This window comes from Amblyomma americanum, chromosome 1 (assembly GCF_052857255.1).
Source record: "Amblyomma americanum isolate KBUSLIRL-KWMA chromosome 1, ASM5285725v1, whole genome shotgun sequence".
Taxonomy (NCBI): Eukaryota; Metazoa; Arthropoda; class Arachnida; order Ixodida; family Ixodidae; genus Amblyomma; species Amblyomma americanum.
This window is the reverse complement of record NC_135497.1, coordinates 193,582,839-193,607,002: the sequence shown is the minus strand read 5'-3', so window position 1 is coordinate 193,607,002 and position 24,164 is coordinate 193,582,839. Positions and strand designations below refer to the sequence as shown.

The following is a 24,164-nucleotide window of genomic DNA, read 5'->3' as shown; positions in this document are numbered from 1 at the left end:
TGATGATGTCAAGTATGGCGGTGCTACATTTCCAACGAAGGAACGATTGCTTGAAGGAAGAAAACCAATGCCAGTGAAGGTAAAGCCCACATAAGCGTTGTCTGGTGGCGTTGTATGGCGCATGGCGGGATGTGGGCGAAGGCAGCAGAAATCAGAAATTTCTGCAACCATGACGTCATTATAAGCTTTTCCGCACTTCTTTGACATGGTGAGAAGAAGCCTGAACAGCATCGTGGTTTTAAATGGCGATTACGTCACTATTTTAAATGTTAGTGGAAAAATACTTGGAATGCTTTACCAACAAGCTTAATGCATTTGAATCCTTGAATCCTGTCGAACTGTCAGAAAATATACAAGCATTTCAGTTTGCCTTTAACAGAACAGAATCCCATCAATTCAGACCATAAGACAAGTGAGTAGTTCGAAAAGCCAGACGAGTATTGCCAAGTTCACAGTAAGTATAAATTGAGAATTGACAAACAGATGTAGAAGAGATAGCACTTACTCATGAAAGTGGAACTTCCTGCTTTTTGCAGCGGGCTCACCGAGTGTTGTGGCAAGGCCATGAACAAACTGCACAAGAACATAAAGAAAGTGAGTTCACATGAGCTCTCCTCACAGTGCACAAAAGCTCTGAATGCATTCATGTTACTATCATGCAGCTTAGACTGCCAATATTTTTCATTAATAGTATGATAATGATAACACAAGTGCTCAATTTTGTATAGTGAACACCCTTTAAGATGGACTCTGTTGATGTCAACTCTCTGATAAGCTGATCAGTTTGGGGGCTTTTGTTTAGTTTCTCATAAAGGCAGTGCAAAATCTGGTTACCTCAGATCATCTAACTTCTGCACACTGATAAATCTGAACTCTTCCAAAGCCACACTGGCATTATACAGCACCAATTTGTTGGCAGTGGGTTTCTGTTGGCATGTTACACTGTGTCAGGAATAAGAATGGAATGAAGGCAGCAGTTACAAAAAAAAAAAAAAGATACCGGTGCTTCGTTAGCTGCACTGGATGAAATATATGGCAGGTACGTCTTCAATGGCATGGCATGTGTGACTGCTTTGATGCATGTACACATCGTATGATACAGTAAAATCTCTTTTATATATTTCTGGTTCATAAGATTTCCCAGTTCGTAAGCTCAAAATCGCAGGCATTAAAAATGTCCCACAGAGTTTAATTATTTTTTTCCTGGTTAATACATTCCTGGATAACAGCATTTCCCAGCTACTACCCTCAAAAGTTCAGCAAATTCTGGTCATACAATACATTTAGTGACCGATGATGCACTCCTGATGTCGAGACTGGTGCAGTGTGCAGGCATGAGCAGAAGTGGACAGACCACGGCTCCGACGGCTGGAACGGCTGCGGAGCCACACTGCGGCGGTGCTATGTCTTGCCACCCGCTCGCTGGGAGAGTGCCTCAAGTGACAACAAACTTCGCCCTCGCTTCCGCGCAGGTGCTTATCAAGCTTGATAACTTTCTAGTGCGACATTCAGCTACTCTGCTGCTGACAGTCACGACGAAGGGAGCAAACGAAGGAACACAAAATACATCGCAACTTCGCAGTAGCCAATCAGAACTTAGGATATGATTCCAAATCACCATTTTAAATGTACTTTTCGATTCATGCAGCAAGAAAACTTGTTCTGGATCGCTGATCAGAATACGCTGTTCGATGCATTAGAGGGTGAAAACATCGTGCAGATGAATTCGCAACTCAAGGTCAAAACAAACCACTCTTTCTTCAGTATGAAGAAAATGCGAAACATCGAGCAACTAAAATCAAACTGGCCTTTACCACTCAGAAGTGCAAGGGTTTGATGCCGCATTGTTGACCGGTTGCTCCACTACTGTGCGACAGCGGCATGTCCTGGACACTGCAATGTGTGCTCCCCTTCGTTGTGACCGTCAGCAGCAGAGTACAGTCGAGCCCACATATAACGGCCTCACTTAAGATGAACTTTTGCTTATAACGAACGAGACCTGCATGACCGCCAAAATATACATTGTTTCAATGGCACAAAATCACACTTACAACGAACGTCATTAAGCCCTGCTGATCGGTTACAGCGAATGGACGGCGTAAACCCGGCGCCGCGATGCAAGATAACCTGCCTCTGATCCCTTTGTGCGGCCAGCGCGTGGCATGTTCTCCCGAGACTCATCGCAGGCCAACTGTCCGCCCCGTTTCGCGCCGCTCTCGAGCAAGCTACCCTTCCCCGCCGACGCACATTCCAACATCGCCCTCCCGCCCCTCCTTGCAACTCCGCTCCCCTCTCCTCACACTCTTGCAACTCCGCGCGTGGCCTCTGCGATAAACCACGCCGCCACCAGTGCCGATCGCGGAGGCCGTGCTCCATGAAGCAGGCCTTCCGTGGGAGCCAAGAGTTGGCTGCACTGATGCTCACGGACGCCCCTCATTGCTCTCTGCTGGCGCTGTGCATCTTTATCTTTAGCTTGATTGGCTTGATTGCCGCCTGTGCACGTTGCACGTCTACCCCATCGCGTGCTTTTGTCACTCTTTGTTGCGGTGCGGACGTTTCGATGGCTTCGTTGAAATCTCGGGCCCTGGTTGTAATTCGGGATGGCATACAGGAACACCATGCCCATTTCCATTGTGTTCAGTGGTAGAGATGATGAAAGCGGCCTGGGCTAAGGTGACGGCCACTGGCAAGCGGAACTGCTTCCGCAAGGCCGGCTTCGTCAACACAGTGTCTGATGCACATGTCGGAGTTTTTGTGCAATCCATCTGTTGCATTTTGTACACCATCTGTTGCAATCCACGACTGTGAAATTCGGTATCTTAATTCAACACAGTGATTCGTTTTGTCATTTTGGGGGTAGGCGCATGCGCTGCAGGCTAACTTGTGTGAGCTATTTAACCTTGTGTTTTTTCCAATAAACTTCAGTTGATAGTAGTGCTTGTCCTTCGTGTCTTTCTCTTTGTGTCCCCTGTCGCAGCGCTTTCGAAAGTTTTCAAAGATGTACCAACTAGCTCAATTGTCCATGTTACACTAGAAATTTATCACGCATGATTGGCACCCGCGCGAGATAGCAGCGCTGGAGTGCATCCCTGCAGCCTCTCCTGCCACCAAAGCTACAGTCTCTCCACTTTTGCTCACGCCTGTACATATGACCAACATACAGTGTGCCGAACTTAGGGGGTCACGTGACATGAAAAGCTGGAATGCAGTGGCAGTCACCCATCACGGTGGCTTCTTTGCAATGACTAGGTACAAAGAGGCGAAGCACTACAAAAAGAAAAATAATAAATAAATGAACCGCCAACATACGAGTGGGTTGTTTGTGTGGTGATGCAACATAGACAGGAGAACTAGAACTACAAGCTTATGTATGAGGGGTCTGTACTCGGGGAACACAGCATTAAAAGCAAGAACCCTATGACGGTTAGTCTCCCACGGCAGCTTTTGCACAGTACATAAGTGCAAGGGGAAAAACATCCAAAACTGATGAAGATTTTGGCCACTTTCGCCATTGCTGTCGACGGGCCACATGTGTTGCTCAGTTCTTTAAGACCTCGTGGCAAGAAATATTAACTGACATTTATATAAAGTGAAACTGTCAAAAAATGTCTCTGTGCCTCAAGCACCAGCTATTTTTCCAGAATTAGGCGGTTTGAATCATAAGTTTTGCCAGATAATGAATTTTTTTCCTTTTTTTTTACATGTATCAACTCGGTTTTATTATTATGGGCGTGTTGTTGGATTAAATTCAAATTAATTTAGTTCAAATGAAATGGTGCACAGAATTTGGTGGATAAAGGCACATCTGCCATCCTGAAATCCAGAAGTATAATTGAAGAGACCTGCAAATGCAAACGTCCTAGCCTGGAAAGAACAATAGTGAACTGCTGTTAGGCCTGCATGAAACATACACAGTTACTAGTGCTTTCAAGAGATGAAGACTGTTGAGTGACATGACGATGAGACTTTATAAGGATCAGTGTCGCCCGTATCAATCACCCACCGTGGAAAACGCCATGCGAAAAAAGGCAATCTCGTAGTCAGCTACTGCAGTCGACTCAGGAGCATGCTGTTGCTGGCCTTTGTGGTGCCGCAATTATAACTTTGCCACAAACAGCAGCTGTGTAGCATTGATTGTGTGGAAAAGTTCATACTGCCTAATGCCCTGAAGTGTCGCCAAACCAAAATAACATTTTTTAAATAAACTGGATTTTGCACTTGGCCACTACTTATCCTCATGACACAAGCTGTCTGCATTTTTCTTTTGCAACTGCATGTTGCAAGGCAAGCTTATACATAATTATAACAAGCTCCCGATTAAAGAACTGTGCTTTTTGGAGCTTCGTGTTGTTTATATTTGAGCACCCTTTGCTTGGGCTCACCTGAAGATTTAATTGCACAAATTTAAGTGCATGTACTGTCAAGACTAATATTGCATATAACAAATTCATTTTTGCTTCAAGTTTTACTTCATTATCCCCTTCAGGCACCAATTAAATATGCTGAAAAGAAAAATCTTCTTTTGAATAAATGACAATCAGTAGACTAAGTAGAAGTGATGTGCAAAAAATTACGCAAAAATATTCATATTTAAGCATATTTTATTCGCGTCCACATTTGTGGACATAGCGCCTTAAACCTGATACATGAGCATAAACACTGCTACATTTTCTTGCCTTTTATAACTGATCGTTAGACATGAATAAATGTTTAGCTCTGGAAATATACACTTCAGGGAATTATTCTGCAGGTCATGACTTATAGAACTGATAAAAGCAGTCATTCTGTGATGACAGGCAGAGGAATATTCGGTACTTCGAGCCCCGAACGTGGCTTTTAGATGTGCAGCCTTCACGTCGGCACCGTTGTGTAATTAACGCGTTCAGAAGCTGCGGCCAGTGGTTGCTTCCATAATAAGTAATGCTTCAAGTCAGGCTCTACTGAAGGGGTCTCGAGTGATCTGAGCACAGGTGGAGAGAGACAGAGACAGCATCTTGCGGCCTGCTTTACACATGGTTTTTGCAAAAATGAGAAATCATTTTTAAAGGTCGTTTTTTGATCAATTTATGTCAGAGACCTGAAACAAACTGTCCCCTCGCTCTATGAATGTGCCGATTATTGTTTTGCAGCCTTGTAGCTTAGCGGCCAGCTATGAACTGACCATGGTGTGAGGGCACGGGTTCCCCCTTTTCATCCTCCCTTGTGTAGTGCTGCCACTTGGTATTTTTCTCCGTCTTGGGTTTCATACATAATGTAATGATTCTTGCTAAAAACCGCAGAAAATTTTCAAAATAATAGAGAAAAAATGTCCTGACCGTCACTGAAAATGGTTGCTTTCTTCGGATTCATGCATTTTACAATCTAGCGCAAATGGTCTCAGATCCCTTTTTGAATATTGGTAGGGGCCTAAGACTTTCCCAGACCTCCCTGTCTTTAAGCACTGGTCATAGCGCACTGTGTTTGCTGGCAGCGGTTCAGCTAAGTGGAGGTTCTTTGCGACCATCTGCGGGTCTTCATTGCTCGATCGGCTATTTTCATGAAAAACGCTTCAGCACTGGAGTCGTCCAATGTTCTCTTTGTACAAGCATAATTTTCAACGCCCGTAAGGAGTAAGCCCATTTCATACCATATGTGCACAAAGAAACGGCGCATTCTAGGGAGAAAACGCCACTTAGATATTTTCGGCATTCAGGCGCCATGTCTACATTTGTGGACGCGCCACTCTGAACGTCTACTGCTGCACTTTTTCTTCGTCTATGATGATGAAAATTGGTGTGCTGTTTTTACATTAACCTATCAACACATTCAGAGCCCTAAATTGCATCATTCATGATCATTTGTAAAAAAGAAGGCCAAAAGAAAAGCTATTTACTTGTCCCGCCAATAAACGGCATGACGCACATATTTTCTTTTCTTTTACAAACACGTTTCGCTCTAGCTGCAAGAGATGGCACCACAAACTTGACAAGGAGGGTCAAAATGGTAAGAGCGCCGAATTCAAAGGTGGAAATTCGCATTGCATACGAAAATATGAGGAGGTTTAGTTTGCATCCACATATGTGGACCCAGCGCCTGAAGGGGTTATAATGAGTTTCAGCTGTACAGGAACTTGAGAAAGATTTTCTTTTCATCGACACAAATTCCAACGGCACCAAACACTCACTATAGAATGTACAAGGATTCAAAAACATTGCACTTTGCTCAAACTGCGTGGGCAAGCATATCCATTTCTTCTCATTAAGCCTTAATTGTTACATTGCACTGCATACCATCTCTAATGTGCAGCCACACTTCGCTCACCTGTGCCTTGACAATGCGCTTCTCATCAGCAAGCTTTCGTGCCACGTAACGATAGTCACGAGAGACTGAATTGAGCTTGGCAGTGGCACTGATCAGCATGCTGTCAACAAGAGCCCAGCCAAAAGCCAGGAGGCTGCGTATCCTCTCAGCATATGTGTCCTCTGCTGGTAGTGGCTGACATTCCTGTGGAGCTCCTTCGCCAGCTGCCACCTAGAATGCAAACGTACACTAGGACTGAATCACTATTCCCCGCAGTGCAAAAGTCCCATAGCAGATACGAGTATACTACATGATACACAGGAGTTGCACTCCCACTCAAGGGGCACTTCCAGTGGTGGAAATGGTCAAGTGCATTTTGGAGCAGGCTTCGTAGCAGGGGCAAAGTCAATTTCGAGCAGCTACCTCCTGATTTGTAGCAGGAGCCCGACATTGGAAATACAGAAAAAAATGTAAATTTAACCTCTTCAACACTGAGATACCTTTTACTGGAACCAAAGAAAGTGGAGTGACTCTCAGCAAGCAATACATTTAAAATGGGAAACTCAGCGCACAGGTAGAAACTGACCAGGAAATAAACATGTGATAATGAAGAGAATTTCTGCTGCATGCATTGGTACGCAAATTTTTTTTTGCTTTTTCACAACCTACTATGAACACTTGCAGTCTCTCAACCTTGAGTGTAGATCTTTGCTGATATCCTGCGGCTTGTGTCACAATCGCTTTCACCTTTATCCACGTGAATGTAAATAAGTTCGCTCAGTCATTCTTAGCACTAAAAATACTTGCTCAGGCCTGGATAACATTCGCAGGCCCCATAAAAAAAATCATCATAGCTGGTATATTCGCACATTATCAACCTAATCTTTAAAAATGGCACTTTTCCATAAGACTTGAGAAGAAGGAAAATAATTTTATTATTTAAAAAGGGAGACCAGGCATTAAAAACTAACTACAGGCCTATTTCTACACTGCCAATTTTCAGTACGGTTACTTAAAAACTATTTGAGTTGCGCCTTTGTACCTTCCTTGAGAAGCACAACTATTAGCATCAAGACAGTTCGACTTTTGTTCCGGTTTTTCAACTACTCTTGCATTACTGACCTGACCAATAAACCGAAAACAGAAATCGATGATGGCAAATGCATAGGCTTTGTTTTTTATTAACTTTACTAAAACTTCACTGCATTAACCACAACATACTTGTACAGAAACTGGCTTCTTATGGTGTAACCGGACATCCTCTAGAGCTGATATGCTGCTAATTGTTAAATCACGAACAGAAAATTAGCATATCTGGCATACTTTCAGACACCCACATGTTACATGTCTTCTTTACGCAGATGATACCACCATCTTCACATCTCATGACTCCATCAATGCATTAACAGCAGAGTTTAATTGTAACCTTAATAATATCAGTACTTGATCGCCAAAGAATTGTCTGCTCATTAACCAGTCTGAAACCAAATTTGCTATTTTCACCTCAAAATCAAGAAGTGAGAATAATATTAACCTCTCATATACAGACTCCCTTCCTATCATGCCTACTGACATATCCACATTCCTAGGTGCTCAGCACATCAATATGTTGGAAAAAAAAAACACTGACTCTGAGTGCTTCTAAAAACCCATTATTATACTCTCGTCCTAACACTTATCACACTTTACTATGCTTTCATAGTCTCCTTAATTATTGCATCACATCATAGGGCCATACATGCCACTTCCATTTAGCATCATTAATATGCATTCAAAATAAAGTAGTTCAAATTATAACATTTAGCATTTATAACTCTTATGTTAGTCAAATTTCTCATTGTCTCAACAGTGTTCAGCTCTCAAAGCTTATATTTAGTTTATTCTACAATCCAGAAGTCCATAATCCAAACATTTTCTACATCATCAGTAGAACTTCTTACGCTACTGAAAATAAGAACTACCTATGAAAAACAAACTGATTTTCTCGTCATAGATCTGCGCAATGATTTACCTGCCCATTAAGACCTCAGCAACCTTGTCATGCTTCAGAAAGCTATTTATAATGTTTATTTTACAACTGTACACACATCAATGTTTGTAAACTCTATGCATTTTTTTTACCCTTGCTCTTGTTGTGAACTGTGTGTATGTTGCTCACAGTGATTTATCTTGCTAATTTCATGTAGCTTACTTTTCAGTTGTTCTGGCATGAAACTTATCTGACCAATTTACTGTTTGAACCAAATAGTCCTTTATGTAAAGAAATTAGCGCAAAAACAGAGACAAAGGACAACGGAGGAGACACTTGGGATGATTAACAAGAGCTACTACAACCTGTTTTATTGGGGTGCAATGCAGAGAATAGAAGGAAAACATGAGCATGCACAAAGACGGTCGGTAGTACAGGCACACGCATCACGCAACCGCAGTTTGATGTGGCAAAAAGGAATGGAGATAAACGCATTCAGAATCATAAACCTGCTAAGAAATGTCACTCACGCAGCGATCAGATAGCTTTTTGATATGGAAAGCCTCTTGAAGAAGCCGAGCATTTGCACTGACACTCCTTGGCAGGATCTTCGTTTATCAAATCGAGCCCTACACATGCTTACACAAAAATAAAAATGCAGCACAAGATTCAAGGTTTTGTAGTTATTTTCTATATTTTTTGCAAGCTCCTGGAGCCGGTCAGTGATGCAGCAGCCAGTCTTCTGGCCTGCATATGAACACCCGCATGAAACAGAGATACCGTAAACCACTCCTGTGGCACAGTTGACATAGGCGATGCCATGTCCCTTTTTGCAGCCCTGTCGCAAATGCTAGAAATGTGATAACGAAGCTTTGACAGCTTGCTGAAGGCTGAAAACACCAAAGGCACGTGGTGCCCGCTGGCCACTTCCAGATTGTGCGACACCTGGTGCACATATGGGACCACCACCGGCTTTGAAGAAGGGAGATCAGGTCTATTTTGGGCACCTTTTTGTTTTTGCAGGAGGGTTTCAGCGACTGCTGATATGGCCGGTCCAGGGAAGCCTGCTGTAAAGTGGCTGGAAACTCGATTGTTTAGGCTATTCTGCACTCTAAGAGGGCATGATTTTTGAAGCAGATTCCAAGCAAAGAGAGACAATAGCTCTTTTCACTACCTTGGAGTGTGCTGAGTCATAGTTCAACAACTCTTTGTTGGCACGGCGGGAGTACATAGAGCAAACATGGCTACTACAGAAAATCGGCTTCAGATCTAAAAACGGCAACTGTTGGTTGTCTGGGAGTTCATGGGTAAAACCAACCCTCGTCCTTGTTTATTAAAAGCGGTTAAAACCTGCAAAACAAGGGATGTAAAGGTCCCCGACCTTAAAAGGAGTAAAATATCATCAACATATCTAAAAAATTTTAAGATCGGACCCTCCCGGAGGGTTTGCTCCAATGATTGGTCAATAAAAGATAAGAAGATATCACACGAAATAGGAGCTACACAGGAGCCAATGTAAATTCCTTTGGGCTGCAGAAAAACCGGTTGTCGTGTAGGATAAAAGTGACATGCAAGTAGGGATCTAGAAGCTTCAAAAATTATCTGTGGAAATGACAGCAAAGTTCTGGAAGGCTATCGTCCCCAAGATTTCGCTTGGCTCGGCTAGACTTCTTCTTGAGGCTTTCCGTATCAAAAAGCTATCTGACTGCTGCGCGAGTGACACTTCATTGCAGATTTATGAGGGAAGATCAATAAGTTTTGCAACTTGGTTATAACAAAATATATGACGGTGATCTCTATAAAGCTTTTGTTTAGGTCATCTCTGCAGCCAAGCAAGGCCTGATTATCAAGCCTTCCAGTTCGTTACTTGGTCTGCATAAGTCAGTCAAACATGGCATCCTCCTATGATTTCAAACTCGAGTATCGGAGTGTTATCAAACTTTTGTGAAAGAAGGAAATTCCTCCAAAGAAATGCACAATAGCATGGTGAATGTGTATGGCAGTGAATGTCCTTCACATGCTACAGTGACTCGGTGGTTCAATGAGTTCAAACGTGGCCATGTGCACGTGGAAGACTACCCAAGGTCAGGGTGGCCGACCACTTCAACAGATTTGGATCATTCAGCCTCAGCAGAGAGCCCTAATATGAATAATCGCCGACTCTAGGTGTCCGATGTTGCCGGACAATTGAACAATTCTTATGGCAGTGCTTTCACTATCATCCACAATATGTGTCTTGAAGGTCCTCGAAGGTCTCGGCAAGATCAATGCCACGAAAGCTTTCACGCAAGATCCGACACCACCGCATGCATTCGTCAACGGAACTTTTGCACTGTTATTCAAGCGACCCATAAGATTTTCTCCCCCGCCTTGTGACTGGAGATGAGACGTGGCTGCACCAAGGGGACCCAGAAACAAAACAGCAGTCTATGCAGTGGAAGTATTCGGGGTCCCCTCCCCTAAAAAATTGAAGATCTAACACTAAGGGAGGAGAGTGATAGTGACACTTTATGTTACACAAAGGGAATTTTGCCCACTTAGTATCCTGAAAACAGCAAGAGGCAAATATTACACCAACGTTCTCCGAAAACTGGACTGCCCACCCTACAGTTTCGATCTGCCCCCGAGCGACTTTTATTCATTTCTGAAATTGAAGAAACACTTCAAGGGAACAAGGTCCGATGACTTGAACTAGCTTCAAACTGCCGCAGAAGAGTGGCTTGGCAACCAGGAAGAAAGTTTTTGTTTTTTTGCACAGTATCAAAAGCCTTCCATGAAAATGGGAGCAGTGCATTAGTGTGAGGGGAGATTATGTTGAAAACGAAATTTTTTTTCCAAGGTCTGGCAGCTTTTCCTATATGCAAGTTGCAAAACTTTTTGATCACACTTCGTATGATTCTGAATGCGTTTATCTCAATTCCTTTTTGCCATATCAAACTGCGGTTGCATGATGTGTGTGCCTGTGCTGCCCACTGTCTTTGCACATGCTCGTGTTTTCCTTTATATTCTCTGCATCGCACAGCAATAAAGCAGTTGGTTGTAGTGCTTGTTTATCATCCCTGGTGTCTCCTCCACTGTCCTTTGTCTGTTTTTTATGCTAATTTCTTTACATAATGCAACACCAAGTAACCTGACAGCGCACCCTTCTGAAAAAGTTTTGTCACTTTTTGCTGCATTTTGTAATTTAAGTTTTACGCATTTACCAACAAGAGGTCCCGCTGCAATAGTCAACTCTAGGACCTCTCTCTGCATAATATACTCCTAAGCACTGTATTATAATTTTGATGAATGAACTTATCATTCTGATCTGATTGCTTCATTGTCCTGAGAATCACTGCAGTTTTTCAGGTTAGCATCTTCAAGCAAAGCAACCACTACACCTTCCTAAGCCTGCATTTTGATTTTACTACCCCTTCCTTGCAGAACAAAGAAACTGGGAATATGATAACAGGGGGGAGGAAAGTGAATGAGCAGAGAGTTTGTGCCAGTTGGCCTGAATGCCACAAGTACAGCCGTGATACCGAGCAGGAGAGACAGAAAGAGATGGCCTTTTGATGGCACATTATGCACACAAATAATGACATCAACACTGCGCACGAAAAAGAAACGCAAGATGCTCTAAAGGCCAGAAACTCATGTGCCAGAATCATGAGGTAGTAGCCGAAACATGGTAGCAAGGGTGTCTATATCCGCAGAGGATTTATATCAGTTACAATGTGTACGAATTGTGCAAAATTGACCCTAGAGTTAATATCAACACACCGACTCCACAGGGCGTGTGACAGCATCGCAAAAAAGCTAGAAAAATCTAGTGCATGTCCCAAATTTAACATTACATATCCTTCTTTTAACAGCAAACCTTTTTTCATGTGTGTTTGTCATGATTATTTCTGTTCATGTAGGCAGGGCCGCCAGGGCACAAAGGAGCAAAATGCATGAATGAGTGAAAAAAGTTGGGCGAGTTGGTATATATTCATGATTCAATCATGCAAAATGCATGCGCACCATGGACTAATAACAACAGGTGGTAAAATGTATGAGAGAGAAATAGGGTCGGACTTCGTCGGTCACCTATTTCATCCTTTATCAAATGAATATATTGCAGCCATGCCTGTGCATGACAGTAGCCCCCGCCACAACTGGTATTTACGGTGGCCCCTGTTGATTGTTAAAATCTTACTAGTGGCACACCTGTGGCACAATTTCACACACACAAAAAAAAATGCCCATCTGCACCAGCAAACGACAGGTTTACGCAATCACACAGTTTGGCGCAATACGCGGGAAATTTTGGAGGCTTTTCACATCCGCTTGGAACCTGATAGCTGCATTAGTGAGCCTTCTGTCACACTAACTGATAAAGAGATGATGTTCTTATCCGGCCAAGATGTGGTCTCGCGCTCGTGCTGATTGTCACCGTTGTGGGCATGATTAGCAGCTTTGTGTCATTTTCTTTTGGTTTTCCCTCTTGTTTGTGTTTGGCGTTCTTAGTATTTAAGGTGCTTTGACGTGAATTAAAAATCTAGTTGCGAGTCAGCGCTTGTGGTGTCCTCTCTTCGTTGTGTCCCGTTGTTTTATTGCGCTGTTCAAATATGAATCAATATATCCACCACTGCACTTTCTTGAAATAAACAACAAATAAGCTGCTTAAAAAGAAATTCACATTTGAAAAAACAAACAAACAAAGAAAGCACAGCCTCCTTCGTGAATGAAATAAAAAAATATATATATGAACGCACATACAAAAATCCGCACAGTAAAACATAGGCTTATGGGGTTTGACAAAGTGATTCACGCTATTAGGGCCATCACAGTGGCAGGCTCCGGATAATTTCGACCACATGGGGTTCTTCAACGTGCACTAACAGCGCACAGTACGTGGGCCTCTAGCATTGCGATGGAAGCGAAATGCGACTGCTGCGGCTGGGATTGAACGCACGTCTTTCGGGTTAGTAGCCGAGCACCATAACCACTGAGCACCACGCAATAAAGCATGCTTTTTCCTGTGAAAAATAAATTAACTATACAACACTTGTCACTGCCCTTCTGGTAATAATAGCTTTAAACATCTGGCTTTCAGAAAAGTGTCATGCACTGAAAGCGACTGCACTGAAGTGACATGTACAAGTATCACTATAACTGCCTGCCATTTTTTTCTCTGATGTGTACAAAACTTGGGGTTACACAGTAAACCCTCGGTGATACGTTCCTGGTTCATATGTTCAATATCGCGGACATTAAAAATGTCCTATAGAGTTGCACCATTTTTTTTATGGCTAATATGTTTAACATGCAACATGATTTGTCAGCTATTACATTCAAAATTTCGACAAATCCTTTTTGTATAATACATTTAGTGACCAACTGCATGTGTGTAAACATACGAGTGGGCCGAACCTAGGGGCACATGACATGCAAGAGCTGGAATGCAGCGGCAGTCGCCTGCCATAATGGCTACTCTGCAGTGTTTTGGCAACATGGAGCGAAGCATAAAAAATTAGTTCGTTTACATGCAAGCGGCCGGTTCCCGCGAGGACGCGACATGATGAGAAACGCAGCAGCTTCTTTGGAGTGCCTAAGGGTAATGGAGCGAAGCATCACGCTACTGTTTATACATTTAAAATTACTAAATTTTTACTTTTTCTGAAACATCTGTAGAACCCTGTATTATTTAATTTTGTTTCTTCCACACAGAAAGGGGTAGAGGAGGTACACAAATATTCGTGAATATGTCTAAATGACAGTGACCTTCTCCAGAGATGCCTTAAAAGTAGGCATGAGCGAATAGTGGTTTTTGGTTCAAAGCGAATAGTGATTTCTTTGAATAATTTCGAAGCATATATTTCATATACTCCTGGCACACAAAAACGGCTGAATGGCACAATAGGCATTTTCAAAATCATGTATTTTTCGAACACACAAGGCCATTCATTACCTGAAAGAAAGAGAAAATGCACTGAAGCTTTGTCACACTTACTGAAGCTGTGTAGACTTTCTGCAAAAATGGCCATCAGAAATTGGGGGAGCCTACCTACGTGCGGTGCCGATGTATCTGTGGGGTGTGAGAGCTACATGTGGGGCCTCAAACTACTGCCCTTAATTGAGACTGCGTCGTTGTGCAGCTGTTGCTGTTAAGCGGTAAATCCATGATACCTGCTAGGCATACGCACCACACGCCAAACACCACTCAGCATCAGGCGTTGGAAAGAGGCACCCATCTCCATGTGTCTCATGCCAGCTGCCCTTCCTGCTCGCGCCGTTATGCTTGTTTAATGAATTTCACGCAGAGAAGAGCGGCTGCAGCAGCTGCAGTCAGCTCCCCGTGGGGAGTCACTGTGCATGTGCAGATCGCTCTGAGGATGCCACAAGGTGCCAGCCAGTCAAGGAGCTGGCCACCTGTTTGCAAGCCTGGCCCGTTGGGCTCAACCAGCGCGTGCACACTGGTGGCGCGCGGAAGTGGATCATGCTATGCTACGTGTCTCTATTGATGCATGCCGCCTTGTCAGTTACGACAAGTGAGCACTGTGGGTAGTGCGGCCGTAAACAACTGGCAGGTACAGATCTGGACAGTGCATGCATCCATCTGCTCATGTCTGTTGCCAAGAGCATGTGCAGAATGGCTCCAGCATACGCGTGGGCGCACAGGCATGCGGAGCGAAGTAGGGGCTTTGGGTGTGTGCACGCCGCGGTGCCATCTCAGAGGAGATATGCTGAACCGAAACCACATGCAGCAAGAGTTCCAGAAACATTCACTCCAGACAAATACTTCAAAATTTTGAATACTAATCATATGAATTGAATCGAATATCGAATACTTTACTGTTCAATCGAATGTTAAAAATGATCAAATGTTCGCACATGCCAACTAAAAAAATTTGTTGTGCACACTACAGCACTCACAAATGGACATGCACTAAATACTGAACAACTTACCTGGCCGGGCTCTTCAAGCTGCACAGGCTTGGAAGCAGCGACAGCAGTGGTGGATGTAGTGGCGGGAGCGGTGGTGGGAACAGTGGTAGGAATGGTGGTGGCAACTGTGGTGGGAGCGGCAGTGGGAGCGGCAGTGGGAGCAGCAGCAGCAGTGGCAGCAGTAGCGGCAGGAACAGCAGGCACAACAGCAGTACTGGGAGCAGCATCAGCCGTAGAAGCCACAGGCCGAGGGTCTTCCGGGAGGACCACCTCGTCAGCACTTGTTGACGGCAAGTCACTGCTGCTTGGCAATGGCTTGCTTGATGACTTGGATGGCTATACGCATAAAAAGGCTTATCACTGGGCAGGTCCCTTAAGTAGGCTTAATAAAGCACAGAATCCGATGCATATACACAGCACAGAGATGCTTAAGACTAACCAGAACTCACTAACATGCTAGGTTAAGTACAAAGCCATTCCAGTACTAAAACACAACTGCAGTAACAAAAAGGAAAGTTAAAAAAGTACCAACAATGCTTTCAAGATGAGTTATACATGTGCTTTGGTTTGTGTACAACTGACTCCCAGGAACATAGTGGGATCCTATATTACACTTCTTCAGCTTATTGGAAGTTCAGCTTGATAGAAGTGCCAGAAATATTTGTGTAAGAGCACATGTATACTATTAACAAACATATAATCAGAGACACAATTACAGAAGTGTCTAAAAAGAAACATTAGGAGCTTCAAAAAATGCTGTTATATATCCTACACAGAAACTGCAGTCAACCATTCAGTTTTTTTTTTCCTGCAACAGTGCTAACACATAGGAGGACACGTGTAATAGTAGTCGCCAAAGATAAGGTCAGCTGTTTGGGCGAGCTGGTTGCTCGTGACAAAACAGCACTTGAAACACGAAGCACTGCAAGTTTTAATGGGATAGCATTAGAGGTCCCATTCTCGAGAAGAGCTGGCTTCTGTCCATCCATCCATGTGATCAAAAACCAGGTGGCCCGCTGTAGCAGGAGGCAATTAAAATAATGATTGGTCGAGAGAGGTCGTGTGACCTTGCAACGTGGGGGACTGGTTGAGAGACAGACGGCCTCCCGAAGAACTATCTCTGCAAATGTGAGCTTTACGGTAGCTCGGGAAGAGCAACCTAGGTCTTAAGGAGGCCTAAACCACTTTTGCCAACCCCTTCCAGGATTTCTTTCCATTCCTGCCATTGCCTCTCGCATTAACATGCCTAAGGCATCTAATTTTCTGCAGCATAAAATTTCAAACTCCATGAATTGACAACAATGATCTCCAATATTCTGCAAAAAGCTTCCTGTGTAGTAATGCATGTGGCCTGTCGTGCAGCAGTGGCTGCTATGTCGCCGTTTCTTGCTTTGCTGTTTCACGATTGACGCTGCACACTTTAGTGTGCATTTTTTTTTTTGAACAGTCCACTTTGTGACAACTGCGGCTCGATTGAAACTGTGGAACATATCCTGCTTGAGCGCCCTGTGTATGATGACAAGCATGGGTGCTATGAACATTGCATAGAGAAACTCTCCCCAGTGCCTCTAACAATGGACAGTGTTTTTAGGTCCCTTAGCCTGCCTTAGGCAACAGAGACATGCAGCAAACTTTTTGTTCGCATATTTAAATGACACTGGACGTCTTGACAAGCTTTAATTTCACCTTGCATGTTACCCTCATGCATTCTTTACGCAGTGAACGCTGCCAGCCCATTTGTCGGACTATGCACTTCATCATCTTATATGCTACATCATTACTCGTCCATGCACCTTAGTATGCATTTAATGGCCGCATTTTATCTTCTTCACTTTTCTTTTATTTTACCTTTTCCGCACCGCTCTCCTTCAGTCTTTATCTCCTAAATTCCCTTCCCCATGCAGAGTAGCATTCCAGCAATTTTTAAACGCCGGCTAAATTCTCTGTTTTTCATTAAAGGGTTTCTCTCTCTTTTTCTTTTCTTCCCCTTCCCTACTCCTCACTGCTCCTTCGCTGCCTTCTCTTTTCTTCTCAACGGCCTGCACTGCCTTCGTTCTACATTTGTAGCAACTCTCCCACCAATGCGTGCCCCGTGCTTTGCCTCAATGGCCCAAGGCCACTTTTTCTTGCTTGCAGTTCAAGAGCCTGGTGGGTGAGCTTGCAGAGGGTATCTCCAAGAGCAGAAAAAAAAAAAAAGAAAGTTTCATGGTATTTATAGCTTGGTTTAAAATATTATGCAAGGTGCTTCTGAAGCAGATGATTTAAGTGAAAACTCTCGTTATATTCATGCAAATATGGTAATATTGCTTTTTATTGGTGCCAATATAATGACTCATCTCATGCAAGCATGTGAGCGTGTCGTTGCCAGAGCCCCAGCACTTTATGCTCTAGCTTGCTTGAGCAGATGGGAGGGGGAGCAAGCATGTCAAGGAATCAGCAGAGCTTTGTTACCAAATTCTACTTTTACTTGGGAATTCACGCGATTAAATTACAATAGAGCCCCTCTATAGTACAGTCACTGGGACAAGCAAAATCTTAACTATATCAGTTTTTGGTGATGGCATGGCTCTGGTAATTAATTGGCTACTAGCTAAACACATAGTGTTGGTTAAAAAAGGAAACACTTGGAAATACCTTCCAACCTGCTCTTGTTGTCCTTTTACGTGATAATTATTTATTCTCAGTTATTACATTTTACGTTATAACGTTTTTGATTTCGTCTGTCTTGCGGAAGTACCGCATTTACTCAAATAAAGCCCGGCTAAAAACAGAAAGAGTTTGATTCCATACGAAAAATAAAAGCTTTGTGTGAGCATGGAGGAGTCTTCCACGGCCTCGGAGTTATTTAAGAGGCAATAGTTAAGAAACGCGTGACAAAATCGAGCGCGGCGAAATCACCCACACAGTGCCACCGTGCCTCCGGTTCTTGCCGCCACTGGCCCACTGCCTCGTGCTTCGCGCTAGCCATTTTCTTCCCTTCTCCTCACTGCACTTTTACTGTCTTTCCTTTCTCAGTGGCCTGTGCCACCTTCTTACCACATTCATAGCCAGCTTGCTTTATTTTTTTTAAACGTGGTAGTGTTAAAGGTTCCATGTTGCAGAAAAGCTGGTGTCGTCGTCGTTGTCTGTGAGCGAAAAATCCACAAAGAAGAAACTTGGGTGGCAAGTGGGACACTTAAGTCACGTGGCCTTGTGGTGTCATCACAACTTGCCCACCGGATTGTGAGCAAACTGCCCACTGTGGCAGGTGGCAGTTAAATTAATGATTGGTCGCGAGAGGTTGCCGGGGAAGAAAAAGCATGGGTCTCACAAGCCCCACTGGTGGCTGTGTTTGAAACAGCCACCTGCTTTGACAGTGGCACATCGCTTAACCGCTGCACCACTACGCCAGGAGCGGTATGAGTAGTCTCAGCGATCTATGAATGTAAAGTAGAGAATGACCAATTCCGCATCTATGGGCATTAAACCATTAACACTACAGCATCATACCCTTAAGGCGGAGCCTAAATGTCTCCTCCAGTTTTTTTTTTTTCTCCTGTGCATGCTGCGCGCTTTGCCTCACGGTACCAAGGCCTTAAAAACATCGGCTTTTCCTCGCCGCTTATCAGCCTGGTGGTAAAGCCATCTAAAAAAAAGCACTGTTTTATTGTCTTTGGTATAAATATGCCTCAATGTTGACCTCGCGATTAGGCCATTTGATGTCTGTGGCTCTGGAATGTCCTAGACTGTGCATGTGCCACGATGTCATCATTCGAAGTGAAGTATGTCGCAATGGTCAGACTCTCTTTACTGTAACTGTTGCTTTAATAAAGATGTCTTTACTATACATAAAAAAAAGTACAGTGTTAATTACAGGCTTGATGACTGCTGCAAAATGAAACTTAACTGCTTCCAATTTTGTCGAAGCCTTAAAATGAGTTTTTTTCACAGCAGCTTGCAAACATTTATTTTCTTTTATGTGTAAGAACAATCAATTGATTATTTTCTGAACACATTTATAAAGGAATAGCACAATACACAGCTAAATGCATGCTCCCTTAGCTGTATACTGAGATGAGTGAAATTAAGCATTTAGTCAAATTACCACTGCAATTGCAACAAAAAAGATAAAAAAGTAACAACAAGTCCAACAGCCTTCATTCTTGTAAGCTATTGCTGGTAATGAGAAGAAATTCTTGGTGATGTTGCACAACCTTGAAAAAGGGTCTGAACTGGCATGCATGCTTGCACATTGTGAAGGAAGAAGAAAAGTCAGAACCTGTGATGTTCCCGAAACAGTGCGACTGAGCGGTGACCGGTCCATGCTCACAATAGGGGACAGGCGGCTTGACTCATTCAGATCATCCGCCTCTTCAGACACCAGGCGCGCATCTTCGGATGCACATTTTATGGTGCCACTCTTCATTGCATTGCTCAGCAGCTGCAAAAGGTAAGTACAAGAAATGAGCTCCAATAGGCAACAGTTCTTTAGATGGAAGTTCATGTATGTGCCATTCACTCATGGTCACTTTTTAACCGGTTATCTATGAAAAGCATGTGCTGCAAGATGTGCTGCAGCTCCTTTCTCTTCGTTTTGCCACAGCGACAATAGTAGACAATACAGTATTTACACTTTTACTAAAACAACCTAGAATTTATCATGCAGTTTTAAAAGTAAGCTCAAATTTCCAAGCAATTCTGACTAAACAAATGGCTATATGTGAGCCAGCTAAGCTGTATGCCAGTCAGAAAGTGGCAGGCAGTGCCAGCAGCAACGTAGGAGAAATACAAGAAAATGGCTCTGGGTGTCTTCCATGTATCAATGGAGTCAATTAAATTTAAATGTGTAGCGTGCTACTATTTTCATTCTCAGCAACATTTTCTCTGCCTAGTAGTTGCCAACAATTGCATGAAAAAATAAATAATGTCCACTACAGCAGTCAGCATGTTTCTTCTTTAATTTTAATCAGGACTTCTCTTAAAAGGAATGCAGTTCATCCAGAAACCTTGGCATGAAGAGCAGTCTTATAGTAGCCCCTTTAGTTGGCAGCTATTACTTTTATTGCAACACAGGTTGCTGCAGCCCCACAGCCAAAATTGCTAAAAATCCTAGATTCCCACTGCTGTCACTCAAAACTCACTACTGGATAGAAGCAGAATTCACGAAGGAACCACAAGCTCAACAAGTAGACAGCCTTCAAAGTCAATGGATCAAACACTCCCAAAATGCATCTTTAAGTGAACTCCCCAATGTGACCTAGAAACAGAAGCCATATCACACATGCTCAAAACAGCTAGTATGCACCACACTGCCGCACGACTTGGGTTACTAATCGGGGTAGCTACCTCAAATATACAACACTCATAATTTTCACTAATTTTCCTAGAGCGAGTGAACAAAAACAAACTAAGACATCTATTTTTCAACATAGCTTTTGACCCTTTTGGGCCGTGGTTTGACAGCTTACTGCTATTCGTATCGTATGACCTTAATGCCAAGGATGTGTGTAAATTACCTGCTACTGTACGCACTATGCCTCATATATGATACGCAGTCTCCACCCAGCTTTTCAAGAATTTTTGACTGTGCCCCTAATGTCAGCGTAGTTGATATTAACATAAATGTAGACCAAGTGACCAAAAATGAATAAATCAAAGCAGTAATGTAGTGATGACCAAAGCTCCATATCTATGAAAGCATAGAGTGAGCGAGCTCGTAAAATGCAGAAACCGGAAGAGCGAATCAGCACAAGAGACATGCAAGAAAAGGCTGCACAGTCACACCTCTTCTTTCCTCTTTCTCGTGCTGTTTGTACTTCCAAGTGACAATATAAAAAGTGAGAAATTTTGTTCCGACACACAACTGAATAGCAGTGGAAGAAAAAGCGAGTTCTAGTTTATCTTTATCTCTAACTGCTAACTCAGCATCAGAGCAAACAACATGCAAAATTAAGAGCAACTGAATTCAAACTGCAAACATACAGGGTCTGTCCTGAAAGTGATGAGACAAGTCGTGGCGTGACATGCGCATGCACTAGATTGGGAAATGGTTTTTGGAGGAGGGGGAACCTTCAGCTTCACAATGCAACAAGCTCAGTTGGCTTCGAGCTGGCGAAGCGAGTCCACGTGTTCAAGTGTGTACCCCTGTTTCGTTGCTGTGTCGAGGAATTCATGGAGCGAACGTTGGAACAGCACTATGTGGTGAAGCTTTGCGTTAAACTGAGTAAGCCACCTACCAAGACATTCGACATGATTGAGACAGCATGTGTGGATGGTGCAATGTCAAGATCGCAAGTGTTCCAATGGCACAAAGGACTTACAAATGGCCGTGAAGACGTTCAGGACAACACAATCAACACGACCGTCCATAACCGTCGGTGACTGGCACCCGAACTGTTGCCCGTCGTGAAAGTCTTCGCAGCCGTTCGCAAATGCTTTGTGCCTTTGGAACACTTACTATCTGGACACTGCATCATTTTCACATGCTTTCTTGATCCTGTCCAATGTTTCGGTAGGTGACTTACTCAGTTCAATACAAAGCTTCACTATGTAGCGCTGTTCCAACGTTTGCTCCATGGTTTCCTCGACGCAGCGACAAAACCGGGGTATACGCTCAAACACGTCCACTCGCTTCACTTGCTCGAAGCCAAATGAGGTTGTCGCATTGTGAAGCTGAAGGTTCCCCCTCTTTCTCCCAAAACCGGTTTCCCAACCCAGCGCATGCGCGTGGCACGTTGCGACTTGTCTCACTGCCTTCAAGACAGACCCTGTATATGCATACCATCCATTTCATGTAAAAAGTATACACGGTGTTTCACCCAAGATTTTTCACCTTTTTAAGAATTAGGCTTTTTGAGTTAGAACAGCACTTTTTCAGGCATAGCATTGTGAACGGTGTAGTACATCAGAATACAGCTAAGACATGCTAACTATCAGACTGGATATCTAATAGTGAATAGTTAACTTTTTAACTTATTGAGACACGTGTAGCCCACCATAAGTAATATCCATATCAGTTTTTAGAATTTCAAAAACGTGGTTACCCTCGGCACTCTAGCCCAACAAATTTTGGCTCCATAGCGCCAAAATACATGTGCTTTTGGGAAGCTTGCAGGCGAAGCAACCGCTCCAGTGCATGCAACTCATAGAAATGGCCAAAATTTGTTGGGCCACTGTGCTGAGGGTAACCGTGTTTTCGAAATTCTAAAACTGATATAGATAACACTAATGGTGGGCTACATGCCTCTCAATTATTAAGGAGCTTAACAGTAATAGTTAAAAAGTTACCTATTCAATATTAGTTAATCAGCCTGCTAGTTAGCATGCCTTAGCTGTATTCTGATGTGCTGCACCACTAATAATGCTATGCCGAAAAAAGCGCTCTTCTAACTCAAAAAGCCTATTTTTCAAAACTGTGCAAAGTCTTAGGTGAAACACCCTGTATTACAAGCATTAAAGGACCTTGTGCTGATCAACTATATATATTTTTTGATCAGTGGAAAGCTCCGTACCCAAATAAACAAATACCCAGCTGTGGTGCTGAGAAATACAGTAGAACAATTCAAAACCAAATTTTTCCATATAGTAGCCTTAGCTTCTCAATGGTAGGTAGCACTTGCAATCCCTGACATCAGGGACAAAATATAAAGTTAGTATAGTAACCCTATGCAACTCCATGGACATGACGACTGCCGCTACACCTAGGCAACATGCAGTGGCAGTAAATAATGTGACATCACCCAACTGCATAGATTTTAAAACAACAGCTGAGAGCACTAAGGTGGTTTTAAAAATAATATATATAAAAAAAAACTGGTGATATCTACCAGAGAAACCAGCAACCGCTTTTGACTGCAGGAGTGCTGCCGACAGCAGCACCACTGGCTTAGTTGGTAGAGCTATTGTCCAGGAAAGGTAGTGGTCCTGGGTTCAATCCACAGACCAGGACAAATTTTTCTTCAACTATGAAGTTTCTGTGGAAGCTGTATAGTTTTCCATTGTAGCCGTATGGGAGCACTTTGGTAGATGCTAATGAGTAATTACTCCCTTATTTTCCATGCCTTGTGTTTGAATATAGTATTCAATAAAATATTTACAGACCCCATTTCTCGCTATGAATAATTATACACCTAGTCCCATACATCGGAAATCCTATTTAGTGAAGACAGTGTCGGCCTGAAGGACGTACTATGGTATAATGACCACTCGCTACTCCAGCACCATACAACTCCTAAGAAAAAAAAGAGTAGCTCGTTTTTAAGACTTGTTTTTTTTTGTGACAAATGTCACCCAAGTGTGTGATTTTTTTTGCTCCGCACAATGCATATTGCCATAACAGTTAGTAAGGAACACTCAACAAGCAAGTAATTCAAACGTTGCTCTGAGCCTGTGTACCAAGCCTATTGTAAATAGGCTTAAATAGCATTCAAAATTCAGGTAACACTAACTCTGCCCTAAGCAATGCATATCTGTAATAAATTTAAAATGCTTTCTTTCTTACAGTATAGTTTTTGTAAAAAAAATTGTAAAATGTGGGGTTTGATGTCCTGAAATGACACATGCCCTATGAGGGGCGTCTTAGTGGAGGGCTTCTGATTTAGAACATCTGGTGTTCTTTAACCCGCGGTGACAACACACAAGACACTGACATTTTTGTATTTCACTTGCACCAAAATATGGCTCCCATGGCTGGGATCGAACCCCCAACCTTGAAGTATAGTTTTTGTTTTAGCACATGCCTTAACTATTTAATTATGTTGCATGAGCCCATAGTATGCTTACCAATATTAATACAGCCATACAATATTTTACAAACAAAAAATTAGGAAGACATGTGTTCCTCTGCAAAAATCTTTTGTTTAAATCTTGTTCTAAATTATAAGTAGACACCCTTTAGAAAAACTTGGAAGGGACCATCAAAATTTATTCACCTTAGCAGAAGTGTCCTCAAAAAAGAAATGTGAGCACACTAGATATGTCAAAATATGTCACGTGAAACAAAGAAGTAGCCTCAGAGTTAGAAGAT

At 42.9% G+C, this 24,164-nt stretch overlaps 1 protein-coding gene across 3 annotated transcripts in view; it reads right to left on the bottom strand.

Annotated features, from left to right (window-relative positions):
* Positions 1 to 24,164, bottom strand: part of Piezo (piezo type mechanosensitive ion channel component) — a 162,069-nt gene that overhangs the window by 33,403 nt on the left and 104,502 nt on the right. For all 3 annotated transcript variants that reach the window (XM_077648158.1, XM_077648156.1, XM_077648157.1), the window contains 4 exons: positions 19,419 to 19,580; positions 15,182 to 15,496; positions 6,301 to 6,510; positions 506 to 573 (listed from right to left, as the gene is read on the bottom strand). In XM_077648158.1, coding sequence (XP_077504284.1) covers positions 506 to 573; positions 6,301 to 6,510; positions 15,182 to 15,496; positions 19,419 to 19,580 — 755 coding nt within the window. The remainder of the gene's footprint in view (positions 1 to 505; positions 574 to 6,300; positions 6,511 to 15,181; positions 15,497 to 19,418; positions 19,581 to 24,164) is intronic.